Source organism: Dipodomys ordii, unplaced genomic scaffold (assembly GCF_000151885.1).
Source record: "Dipodomys ordii isolate 6190 unplaced genomic scaffold, Dord_2.0 Scaffold33, whole genome shotgun sequence".
In the NCBI taxonomy this organism is placed as follows: Eukaryota; Metazoa; Chordata; class Mammalia; order Rodentia; family Heteromyidae; genus Dipodomys; species Dipodomys ordii.
Genome location: NW_012267249.1, coordinates 478,867 through 491,561, shown reverse-complemented (window position 1 = coordinate 491,561; position 12,695 = coordinate 478,867). Strand labels below are relative to the sequence as shown.

The 12,695-nt window shown below is 44.0% G+C and overlaps 1 protein-coding gene across 1 annotated transcript in view; it reads left to right on the top strand.

Moving 5' to 3' along the window:
* The window catches only part of Inpp5b (inositol polyphosphate-5-phosphatase, 75kDa), a 56,922-nt gene that overhangs the window by 303 nt on the left and 43,924 nt on the right, over positions 1-12,695 (top strand). The window contains exon 2 of the mRNA XM_013016979.1: positions 782-958. Coding sequence (XP_012872433.1) covers positions 895-958 — 64 coding nt within the window. The 5' untranslated portion in view covers positions 782-894. The remainder of the gene's footprint in view (positions 1-781; positions 959-12,695) is intronic.

The window sequence follows — 12,695 nt, the reverse complement described above, 5'->3', positions numbered from 1 at the left end:
AATATTTGGGGGGTCTTAGCAAAGCAGTGTTGTCAGACTCGCTGTGTGACCCGGCGCCGCTCGCGGCCTCTTTCTGGGCCTCAGTTTTTCTAGCTGAGCGTGCTCTTCGGTCCTGATCTGAGTTTGGAGGGTGTGCACACGACCGTGACCGTGTCTGCCTCTGGATGAGGTGCGGTGTGTTCTGAGGTTCTACCCTGGGTTTTCTGGATGGGGCCATGCACCGAGCTGGAGTCCGGGGGAACTGTCCTAGGACTGGAAGCCAGGAGAAGCTTCAGGTAAATAGGTCAAGGTTTTGTTGTTGTTGTTTGGTTTTGACATCCAGCCCTTGGTGGTTAATGTTGTGTTGCACAAAAGGCAGATTGTTGAGTTAGGTGTCTGTGCTTTTGGAGAGCCAGAGACTCAGGGCTGAAATTTGGGTCAGTTTGCAGACCTGATTCCTTCCCCCAAGGGCTCCCTGGTGGTTTTTGTCCCCAGGGTGTGCCCATGAAGCACTTGTTTCACGCCAGCTTTGGCATAACCACTTGTACCTATTTGTACCACTCTCTTCTGTTCTACGTCAGCGATCAAGAGTCTTGTCAAGTAGCTGTGCTCTTACAAGGCTTGGAAACTATGAGGGGTAGGGAAGGGTGACAGGTTGAGCAAGAGTTTGTAAAAGGAGAGGAAATGAGGCCAGCTGAGGACTTCCTCAGCGCTTAGGCTTTTTCTTCACTGTGGCTAGCACAAGATGCGATTCAAGGGCCAGATAGGCTGATAGTTTCCATCTCTCTTGGGTTTATCTCAGAGTTCACTTGAAGAGTTGGTCTTGAGATAGCTATTGCTTCAGTTTCCATGATACTCTGAGATGTGCTAGCACATGTGAAGAGAGTTTAAGAGCAGGCCCTCTCATTGCCCTTCATGAGAGGCTGCCAGGGTCCAGATAATTGGCGGAGGAGGACAGACCCAATGGCTACACAAAGAGGTGAGTTCTACTTCTTTAGCCAGTGGGCTAGACTCAGGCTGTTGGAACGCTTTACCTATTTCCTTAGTAGAATGATGTCTTCCCTAGAATATCAGGCCAAACAGCTCTGAACCCAATTCTCCCCCCCTCCAGACCTGGGGTTTGAACTCAGGGCTTGGCCACTGTTCTTAGCTTATTTTTCTCAGGGCTAGTGCTCTTCCACTTGAGCCACAGCTTTACTTCTAGCTCTTTGGTGGTTAATTGGAGATGAATCTCATGGACTTTCCTGCATGGGCTGGCTTTGAACCATGATTCTTAGATCTCAGCCTCCTAAATAGCTAGGATTACAGGCATGAGCTACAGGTGCCCAACTTGAAAGCCAGTTGTTGTTTTGGCCCCTGGGTGAGAAAAGTGTAGGAATCCCAGAGTATTGGATTTACTTTCACAATAGGCAAACTATCCAAGCACAGCAGAGGAATTATTAGTTTGAAAGCATTTGTTCCTACAATAAGTGGTAATATAATAAGAACTGCCAAGTTGCTCCTCTTAAAATGATTAGCATGGTAACAAACCAAGTCCCCATTTCTCTTTGGGCCATCTGTGTTTCCAAATTGCTCTGGTCTCAGTGGAGCAATGTGCTTCAACAGATAAGAGAAACCCTTTGGGTCACCTGAGTGCTCTTGGAGGTCCAGGTTCCAAGTCCTATATATAAATGACCAAAATACCCTCTTTCAGTAGCCTGGCGAACCAAGCCAAGGCAAGAGGCTGTTCCAAGCTGGGCTATGGTGGCTTGCCTCTATAATCCTAGTTACTCATGAGGCTGAAATCTGAGGACTATGGTTCGAAGCCAGGCAGGGCAGAGAAGTCCATGAGACTTTTTTTTTTTTGGGTCCGGTCATGGGGCCTGAACTCTGGGCCTGGGCGCTGTCCCTCAGCTCTTCAGCTCAAGGCTAGCGCTCTACCACTTGAGCCACAGCGCCACTTCCGGCTTTTTTCGTTTTCCTTATGTGGTGCTGAGGAATCGAACCCAGGGCCTCAGGCATGCAAGGCAAGCACTCTACCACTGAGCCACCTTCCCAGCCCACCCTTTGCTTTTTTGGTTAAGGTTGATGCTCCTCTTCTGGCCTTTTGCTGGTTAGTTGGAGATGAATCTCCAAGCCTGGGCTGGCTTAGAACCGCAGTCTTCAGATCTCAACTTCCTGAGTAGCTAGTATTAGATGTGAGCCAGCTCTTCTGTTCTATCGTAGCTGCTAAAATCTTGCGCTGGTGTTGGTTTGTAGCTTTTTTAGGTAGGAGCTTTTCTGTTTCTTCACTTAAAAAAATTAAAAAAAATTTTTTTTATCAGTTATGGGGCTTGAACTCCTGGGCCTGGTCTTTTGCTCAAGGCTAGCACTTTACTTTGAGCCACAGCGCCACTTCTAGTTTTCTGGTGATAATTGGAAATGAGTCTTAGATCCTTTGGGGATCCTCAGATCTAGGATAGGTAGGATTACAGGCATGAGCCACCAGCACCTCTGTTCACTTCTTTTATTACTGTTGACTTTGGGTGGATTTTTCTGACTTGAGAGCAATGCTTTGTTGCTGCTATCTGGCAACTAGATCCTCTTACCTAGAAAAACCCTACTGGGAATCCTATGTTGGACTGAGTACTCATCTAAGACATTCTGTAAACAGTTAATCTGCTTTGCATCCTGGGTACCACCAAAGACCTGGAGTGTGCTCTTGCAGGAATCTGAGCCTTACACTGGAAGGGTAACTGCTACTCAGAAGTCTCTTCTGGGCTGTTATGGGAAAATTTATCGAAGTGGTGGTTTCAAATACATTTTTTTCTTTTGAAGTGGAGCTTTCATTTTAATTTCATTATTGATTAAAGGTGAACCAGCTTTGTGGGAACACACATCGTGAATGAAATGCATTTATGAGTATTTTTTCTCTTTCTGGAGACAAAGCATTAAAGTCTGCTGGCCTGTGAAAGGAAATGAATGCTATTTATATCTGGGGTAACATAAAGGGTAACCTAGATTACCAGAGTAGGAGTCATTGAGAATGTTAGAAAAATAAGCCACAGGGTTCCCCCCTCCTCTCTTTTCTTTCATCTTGCTTTGTCTATATTAATGAGTAAAACCTGTGTGACCACCAAATCCTTTCAGCATGGAGAAAGTGAGTTTGCTTAAAATAACATTCATCACTGATACCTTTGTAGGGACTTCTGTAGGCAAATTAACTTATTTTGTTTGTTTTTTTTGGGTCCGGTCATGGGGCCTGAACTCTGGGCCTGGGCGCTGTCCCTCAGCTCTTCAGCTCAAGGCTAGCGCTCTACCACTTGAGCCACAGCGCCACTTCCGGCTTTTTTCTTTTTGCTTATGTGGTGCTGAGGAATTGAACCCAGGGCCTCAGGCATGCAAGGCAAGCGCTCTACCACTGAGCCACCTTCCCAGCCCCTCACTTGTTTCTTTAAACAAAACGGAACTGTACTTGGATTCTTCTTCCCTTTGTCATTCCCTTCTCCATTTTCCTTCTTTGCCCCATTTAATCTCACATTTGTTTCTAGTGTAGGAGAATCCCCTGAAGGCCTTTTTTTCTTTCTTGTGAAAACTGTATGTTTTAAATTCTACAGTGGTTGTGGGTAGAACAGGAGAGGTAACCCACAAACATTCAATTAGAAGTGGAGCTTTGTGCTGGAAAATCCTTAGAGACCAAGAGTTCAAGAAGGAACATCAATATTTATTAGAGTAAGGACAGCGCTGGGGTATCAGACACTTATTCATTTACATGGTTTTTGTTATTGCTGCTGCTTAAAATTTGCTGTAAGAAAAAAAATCCCAAACAAAAAGTGACTGTAACAATTTTGTAGACTTTAGTGATGATCTATTATAGAAACTGAAGCTAACGGGGCTGGGAAGTTGGCTCAGTGGGAGAGTGCTTGCCTCGCATGCATGAGGCCCTGGGTTCGATTCCTCAGCACCACATAAACAGAAAAAAGCCGGAAGTGGCGCTGTGGCTCAAGTGGTAAAGCGCTAGCCTTGAGCTGAAGAGCTGAGGGACAGCGCCCAGGCCCAGAGTTCAGCCCCCACACCAGATCCAAAAAAAAAAAAAGAAAGAAAGAACTGAAGCTAACAAATATAAATGAGGAGAATCTTTCATTCTTGGAATATTTATGATAAACATTTAAATGATGTGACTGAATGGGTTGGATGTTTGTCTTACTATTGCTTCTTGGTACAGCAGTAGACATCTCTCTCTCTTTTTTTTTTTCTCGGTCATGGGGCTTGAGCTCTGGGTCTGGGTGCTGTCCCTCAGCTCTTCAGTTCGAGGCTAGTGCTCTACCACTTGAGCCACAGCGCCACTTCCAGTTTTCTGATGGTTTATTGAAGTTAAGAGTCTTATGGACTTTCCTTCCCCTGCTGGCTTTGGACTGTGATCCTCAGATCTCAGCCTCCTTAGTAGCTAGGATTACGGGTGTGAGCCACCAGCACCCTGCTAAACATCTCTCTTAACTGTCCTTTCTTGTATCTGTACTATGAGAATAAGAGTTTGCCTCCTGGAAGGTCACTCAGGATTTAAGGAATATGAGATTATTTAGGGGTTCTTTTCCTTGGGACACACATAGCTATATTAGACATTGGAATAACCTAGAACCCAGCTGCCCTCTTCTGGCCTTATCCTAGGGTGATTTCCTCCCAGGGTGAACTGAGATCTGTATTATCTTTTTTTTTTTTCCTGGTGTATGTGTAAGTGTATAAGAGACAGAGCAAGCACATGTCCTTGAGTATCCCAGACTGACCTTGAATTTGCTACCTTTTGTCTCAGCCTTCTGAGTGCTGGAATTGGTGTGACTCACTATGGATGGCTTCACTGTCTTTTCTCTAGGACTTTTAAAATTTTTTAATTTTTTGTCGGTCATGGGATGCGCTCTTCAGCTCAAGGAGAGCACTCTACCGCTTGAGCCACAGTGCCACTTCCGGTTTTCTAGTGGTTTTTATTGGAGATAAGAGTCACGGACTTTCCTGCCTGGGCTGGCTTTGAACTTCGATCCTCAGATCTCAGCCTCCAAAGTAGCTAGGATTATAGGCCTGAGCCACTGGCGCCCAGCCTCTAGGATTTTTTTATTCAATGCAGTCACTAAAAGCCTTGGTCATCATTCTTTTTCTTTGTTTGTTTGCGTGGGGCCTGAAGTCTGGTCCTGGGCTCTGTCCTTCAGCACTTCAGCTCAAGGCGAGCACTCTACTGCTTGAGCCACAGTGCCACTAAAATTTTCTGGTTAATTGGAGATGAGTCTCATGGGTTTTCCTGCCCAGGCTGGCTTTGAACCATGATCCTCAGATCTCAGCCTCCTGAGTAGCTAGGATTACAGGCGTGAGCTACCAGTGCCTGGCTAGAACATGTCTTTCTTATTTCACTCCTGTGTATGACTTTGAATTTGTACCAGAGCTTGTTGCCTCTAGAATAAGGTTTAGATTCTTTAGTGTGATTTGGAGGCCTGCACAACGTGGCCTCAGCTCCCTGCTCCAGTCTTAGCCACAGGGCTGGGATGTAGCTCAGTGGCAAAGTGCTTGCCTAGCAAGTGCAATGTCCGGGGTTCCATCCCCAGTACCAAAAAAGAAAAGACAAAAAAAAAATACAGTTAAAAAAAAATCCAGTTTTAGCCACAACTCTTCTTAACTTCAAACTTCACTGCTTATTCATTCTGGATAAAGCCTTCTACTTTTTCACTTCTTTGTTGACTTTTCAATCAAGTACTTTTTTAAAAGCTTGAACTTGATGTTCTTAGCATTTTGCTTTCCCTCTCCTCAAATGCCAGCCTAATGTCTGGAACTCAGTAGGTTTTCAAAAACAATGTGTTGTGTTGAACTGGAAGGACAAATATGGTTCTTCTTAGCCTGAACCACTCCTGCCCTCTTCCTCTTTGAGTGTACTCTGCACTCTGTGTTCTATACTTCCCCCACCCTTCCTGGTTTGCTTTTGCCCACTTCTCTTTCAGCCTTATCACCAGACCACAGGCAGCTAGCAGAAGGCCCCCAAAGGACAGCTTGGAGAAAATAAAACCTCTCCAATAGCCTATCTCCACGGACCTATTGCTTAGAGTAATTGCTCTTAGTCCTTGCTAACCTCGATTGAAGTTGCACTAGGTGCAAATTGAGGCCAGGGCTCTCCACTTTACATGGCTCAGAATGTGTTTTAGAGATATCTGGGCCCATATCAAGAGTACTTGTGTCATTTTCTTTTATTAAGATATGAGATGCTAGACAAAATAAAACAAATTAATTGACTTTTTTTTTTTGTCAGTCTCGGGGCTTGAACTCTGGGCTTGGGTGCTGTTCCTGCACTCTTCAGCTCAAGGCGAGCGCTCTACCAATTGAGCCACAGAGCCACTTCCAGTTTCTAGTGGTTTATTGGAGATAAGAGTCTCACAGAATTTCTTGCCCTGGCTTTGAACCCCAATCCTCAGATCTTAGCCTCCTGAGTAGCTAAGATTATAGGCATAAGCCACTGGCACCCGGCTTTAGTTGATTTTTAAGAAAATAACAATTCAGGTACTTGTGGCTCATACATGTAATCCTAGCTTCTCAGTCGTAGGCTAAGACTTTTTTTTTCTTCTGGTTGTGGAGCCTGAACTCTGGGGCCTGGGCGCTGTCCCTCAACTCTTCAGCTCAAGGCTAGCGCTTTACCACTTGAGCCACAGCACCACTTCCAGCTTTTTCTGCTTATGTGGTGCAGAGGAATCAAACCCAGGGCCTCATGCATGCAAGGCAAGCGCTCTACCACTGAGCCACCCTCCCAGCTTAGGCTAAGGCTCTTATCTCCAGTTAACAACTGAAAAGCTGAAAGTAAAGCTGTGGCTCAAGTGGTAGAGCTCTTGCCTTGAGTGAAAAAGCTCAGGGAAAGCACCCAGGCCCTGAGTTCAAGTCCCAGTACCAGCTCAAGAAAAAAAGAAAAGGAAAAACAATAACAGTGTTCTGAGAGCCTTAGGTTTAATCCCCATCCACAATCACCACCCACACACAAAAGAACAACAGAGTTACTGGAGAACTATTATAGTGCCAGACTCAAATGGTAAAAATGGATTCTTTCCATTCTTTTTAATGCTAACTACCCAGTGTTATGAACACCACAGAAGAGCTCCTTGCCTTGTGTACTATGTACTGTGTAAACACTTAACTTTCTTTTGCTTAAGAGTAAAATCCAAGTTCCACATGGAGTTCAAAGTCTTACAGTTTGGGCCTGAGTATATTATCACTGTTATTAACCACTCACTGTAGTTCTGTGGGCCTTATCTCTGGGCCATAAAAGTTCTGGAAGGCTTTTCATTTTTCACTAGAAGTGGGTGCATCAGCTTTTTGTTACTGTAACAAAATCATCTGAAGAAAACAATTTAAAGGAGGAAAGATTTATTTTGGCTCACAGTTCCATAGATTTGAATCCATGCTTGGCTGGCTCCATTGTTTTTAGACCCATGCAAAGCACAAACTCCATGGTGGAAGGAAAGCTGAGAGTGAGAGCAAGAGGGAGAACGAGAGAGTCAAAGAAAGGTCTGGGGACACTGGGCGCCGGAGGCTCATGCCTGTAATCCTAGCTGCTCAGGAGGCTGAGATCTGAGGATCGCAGTTCAAAGCCAGCCCGGGCAGGAAAGTCCATGAAACTCTTTTTTTTTTTTTTTTTGTCTTTTCTTTTTTTGGTACTGGGGATCGAACCCAGGATGTTGCGCTTGCTAGGCAAGTGCTTTGCCACTGAGCTACACCCCAGCCCTCCATGAAACTCTTATTTCCAATAAACCACCAGAAAACCAGAAGTGGTGCTGTAGCTCAAGGAGTGGAGCGCTAGCCTTGAGCTGAAGAGCTGAGGGACAGCACTCAGGCCCAGAGTTCAAGTCCTATGACCGACAAAAAAGAAAAAGAAAAAAAAAAAAAGAGAAAGGTCTGGGGACAACTTTTATCTTTCTAAGATGTGTCCCAGGTAACCTTCGTCCTCCAATAAGGCCTTACCTTTTAGTTTTCACCATCTTTCAATAATGCCATGAAATTATGGATCCACTTTGAGGTGAGCCCTAGTCAAAAAAAAAAAAGTTTGCAAGATTCTATGATTCTGTTGCAAAGAACAATTCAGTTGATGTGTATTTGTAATCCTAGACAGAAGTTGGAGGATCAGGATACTAGCAAAAAGCCTGGGATTTAACTTGGCAGATAACTAAAAGAGCTGAGGGCTTGAATCAGTTGGCAAGTGGAGACCCTGAGTTCAAGCCCCAATCCTGCCAAAAAGAAAAATTATTATTCAGAATTATTAATTTTATTTTCCCCAAGTACTCTTAAACTTGATCTTCATCAACTAATAAGCCAGACTTTGGTGTAACAACTCTTTTCTAGACTGTAATCCTTGTTCGGAGATAGAAGTTGTTAAATAATATGGTTCTAGGATGCGTCTGTCCTGAAATTCTGAACTGATCATAGAATCATAACTTTTTTTAGGAATTGGAATCAAACAATCAAAATGCATATAACAGAATCAAAAGAGTATAATATACCATTTTTCCCTTCCATTAATTAATGTACTCACACCCAGTTTTTCCACAGCTTTTTTTTGCTTGTTTTTTCTAAGGAATATTTGAGTATTGTTCTTTGCAAATCTTCTCTTTTTTTGGGGGGGGGGTCTGGTCGTGGGGCCTGAACTCTGGGCCTGGGTGCTGTCCCTCAGCTCTTCAGCTCAAGGCTAGCACTCTACCACTTGAGCCACAGCACCACTTCTGGCTTTTGCTTATGTGGTGCTGAGGAATCGAATCCAGGGCCTCAGTCATGCAAGGCAAGTGCTCTACCACTGAGCCACCTTCCCAGCCCTCTTTAAAATCCTTACACTTTCCTTTATGACTTGGAGAAGAGGGAGGGAAAGGGGAAGAGAAATGGTCAGTATTTAGTTTTTTGTTTTAGTTTTTTTTTTTTGGTCCATTGTGGGGCTTGAACTCTGGGCTTTGGCGCTGTCCCTGTGCTCTTCTGCTCAAGGGGATCGCTCTACCGCTTGAGCCACAGTGCCACTTCTAGTTTTCTAGTGGTTTATTGGAGATAAGAGTCTCACGGACTTTCCTGCCCTGGTTGGCTTTGAACCACTATCCTCAGAGCTCAGCATCCTAAGTAGCTAGGATTACAGGCATGAGCCATCGGCACCTGGCCTTTAGTTTTAAAGTCATTAAGTGGCAAACACAACAACTGTTCTTACTTGTTCAGATAATGAAACACTGGACCAGAACATTATGAAACTTCAGTCACATCACTTTTGTTTTTAATATATTCACCCTTTTGTGTGTGCCAGTCCTGGGACTTGAACCGAGGGCCTGGGTGTTGGCCCTGAGGTATTTTTTTTTGCTTAAGGCAAGCACTCTACCACTTGAGCTACAACTCCACTTCAGACTTTTTTTGTCTGTCATGGGGCTTGAACTCTTGGGTTGGGCACTGTTTCTGAGCTCTTCAGATCAAGGCTATCACTCTACCACTTGAGCCACAGCGACACTTCTGGTTTTCTAGTGGTTAACTGGAGATAAGAGTCTCACTGACTTTCCCTGCCTGGGCTGGTTTTGAACCATGATCCTTAGATCTCAGCCTCCTGAGTAGCTCATCCACTTCAGACTTTTTCATAGTTAATTGGAGATAAAGAGTTTCACAAACTTTCCTGCCTGGGTTGGCTTCAAACTGTGATACTCATATCCTGGTTTCCTAGGATTACAGGCTTGAGCCACTAATGGCCAGCTTTACCCTTTATTTTTGTTCCCCTAGCTTTGGGCTTGCAGGAAAAATAAAAATTATGAATCTTTCAAGGTATTAATCTATGAACAAAATTGGCATTGTGTTGATTCCTTGATCTCTCTCTCTCTCTCTTTTTTTTTTTTTTTATGTCAGCCGTGGGACCTGAACTCTGGGCCTGGGCGCTGTCCCTCAGCTCTTCAGCTGAAGGCTAGCACTCAACCACTTGAGCCTCAGCCCCACTTCCGGCTTTTTCTGCTTATGTGGTGCTGAGGAATCAAACCCAGAGCCTCATGCATGCAAGGCAAGCACTCTACCACTGAGCCACCTTCTCAGCCCTGATTCCTTGATCTCTTTTCAATAATACCTCCATTTAGGTCCAAACCTTTAACCCATGAATTTTTTTGGGTATAATTCATGTCTGAATCATAATAGGGAAACTGAAGATCAAAGAGGGTAGATAAGCCTGATGCTGGTGGCTCACACCTGTAATCCTAGCTACTTAGGAGGTTGATATCTGAGGATCACAGTTTAAAGCTAGCCCAGGCAGGAAAGTCTGTGAGACTTTTTAATTTTTTTGGCCGGTCATGGGGTTTGTAAGATTTATATTTAATAAACTACTCAGAAAAAGCTGGAAGTGGAGCTGTGGCTCAAGTGGTAGAGTGCTAGTCTTTTTGTTTTGCCAGTTTTGGGGTTTGGGCGCTGTCCTTGAGCCTCTTTGTGTTCAAGGCTAGCTGAGTTTCACTGAGCTTCCTTGTTCCTGGCTGGCATTCTACCTTTTGAGCCATGTTGCCAGCCTAGCATATTATTGGCTAATTAGAGTCTTGCAGGTTTTTCTGGCCAGTCTGGCTTTGAACCATGATCCTCCAGATTTCAGCCTCCTGAATAGTTGGGAATACAGGTGTGAGCCACCAGTGCCTGTTTTTCTTTGGAGACATTTTTGTATCTCCAAATGTTTCTGAAACAAAACTAAACTTCTTATCCTATATGTTCTTACTTATGTTTGAACATAGTATAATGCTAAATCTTTTTGCTGCAGCTAGGAAGGTGAATCAGTGGTACAGTGCTTGCCTTGCATGCATGAAGCCTGGGTTCAATACCTCAGCACCACATAAACAGAAAAAGCTGGAAGTGGTGCTGTGGCTCACGTGGTAGAGAGCTAGCCTTGAGCTGAAGGACAGGGCCCAGAGTTTAGGCCCCACGACCGACAAAAAAAAATCTTTTTGCTTTTTTTTTTTTGTCGGTTGTGGTGCTTGAATTCTGGTCTTGGGCGCTGTTCCTGAGCTCTTCAGCTCTTCAGCTCAAGGATAGCACTCTACCACTTGAGTCACAGCACCACTTTTGGTTTTCTGGTGGATGATTGGAAATAAAGAGTCTCTCAGACATTCCTGCCCAGGCTGGCAGGACTCTTTAGTAGCTAGGATTACAGGTGTGAGCTACTAGCACCTGGCTTTCTGCTGGTTTTTTTTTTTTTTCTTTTTTTTGTTGGTCACGAGGCTTGAACTCTGGGCCTGGGCACTGTCTCTGAGTTATTTAGCTCAAAGCTAGTGCTCTACCACTTGAGCCACAGTGCCACTTCTGGTTTTCTGGTGGTTAATTGGAGATAAGAGTCTCACAGACTTTTCCTTTCCTGGGCTGGCTTTAAACTGTGATCCTCAGATCTCAACCTCCTTAGTAGGTAGGTGTGAGCCACCAACACCTGGCCTTCTTTTTGCTTTTGTAGGGTTTTTTCCTTTGTTTCTCTGAGAAGTGACATAGGTTATTGGCTGGGAGAACATACTGTCAACTAGAATATCCTGGGTTTGAATCTTGACTGTGCTTCTTACTACTCACGATGTGCTCTTGAGCAAGTTATTTATCTCTCTCCTTATCACCTGATCTGTATTGTGAATATGATAATAGCATCTTGCTCCATAGAGTAGCTGTGAGGAGAAAAGATACTAAAGTAGTTAAAGTAGTATTTTATATTATCATGAAACTTAAGTATATACCATTAATGTTCATGGTCATACTTCTACCCTTACCATTATTAAGACAGCCCAACAAACACTTTTCAGTAATTGGGTCTGGATCTGTTTATCTCCTGGTGAGCTGAATGCATCTCTCACTGTACTAGACTAAGATAGTCCATGGGCCAGCACCCTGCTGTGTGTACCCAACTTGACAGGTGTTGAACCAACCTACTTTAATCATGCCCATTTCATAACTATCAGGTATTTTGGCGTACGTGGTTTGCAGTGCTTTGTCTCCTTGGTCATGCAGGTTCTTCTGGTGTGCTGGGAATGAATGCTAAGTCTGGTGACTGAGATAGGAGGGGATACTTCCTCCTTAGATCTGTCTAGTAGTTGCTCAAGTAGGGTAGGGCATGATCTTCTCTCAGAAGTGACAGCCACACACCCACACACCCACACATCCTGTGGAGACCATTGTGGTACTTTTGCTTTGTTATCCAAACAGACTTAATCCTTCTGTTCACATAGTACTTAAACCTGAGAGTTTTTAGTTCCATCGGTGATTGGGTCATGTTTGCAAAAGAGGAGGTTGTGTGGTTTTGACTTTAAGCAGATCTGGGTTTTGATGTGAACCATGCCATTTCTGCTTCTATGTCATTGGATATTTCTGCTGTAGGCCTCAACTTCCTCTTTTGTAAAATGGGCTAGTAAGTAGAGACAGTGGTTAAAGCATTTAGCAAAGTACCTAGCATGAGTGAATATTCAATAAATAGTAGTTGTGGTTTTCAAATTGGGGGTAGTTGTTTTTACTCATTAGGAGTGATGGAGAAGAGGGACGTGAACAATTTTATGTGCTTTGCATACCCGGCATTTTCCTAGGCACCTGACCTATACTGATTGCATTTGTTTATCCTTTGGTTTCTGTGTAGGTGTGGTAGTTCTCTCCCCATTTTACAAATGAGGAAACAAACCAGCTCATTTGCTTAAAGGTTTCATATGGTACAATATTTGGATCCAGTAAAACAGCCAGCTCTCTATTTTCTTTAAACAAACAAACCACCTAAAAACAAAACAAAGCAA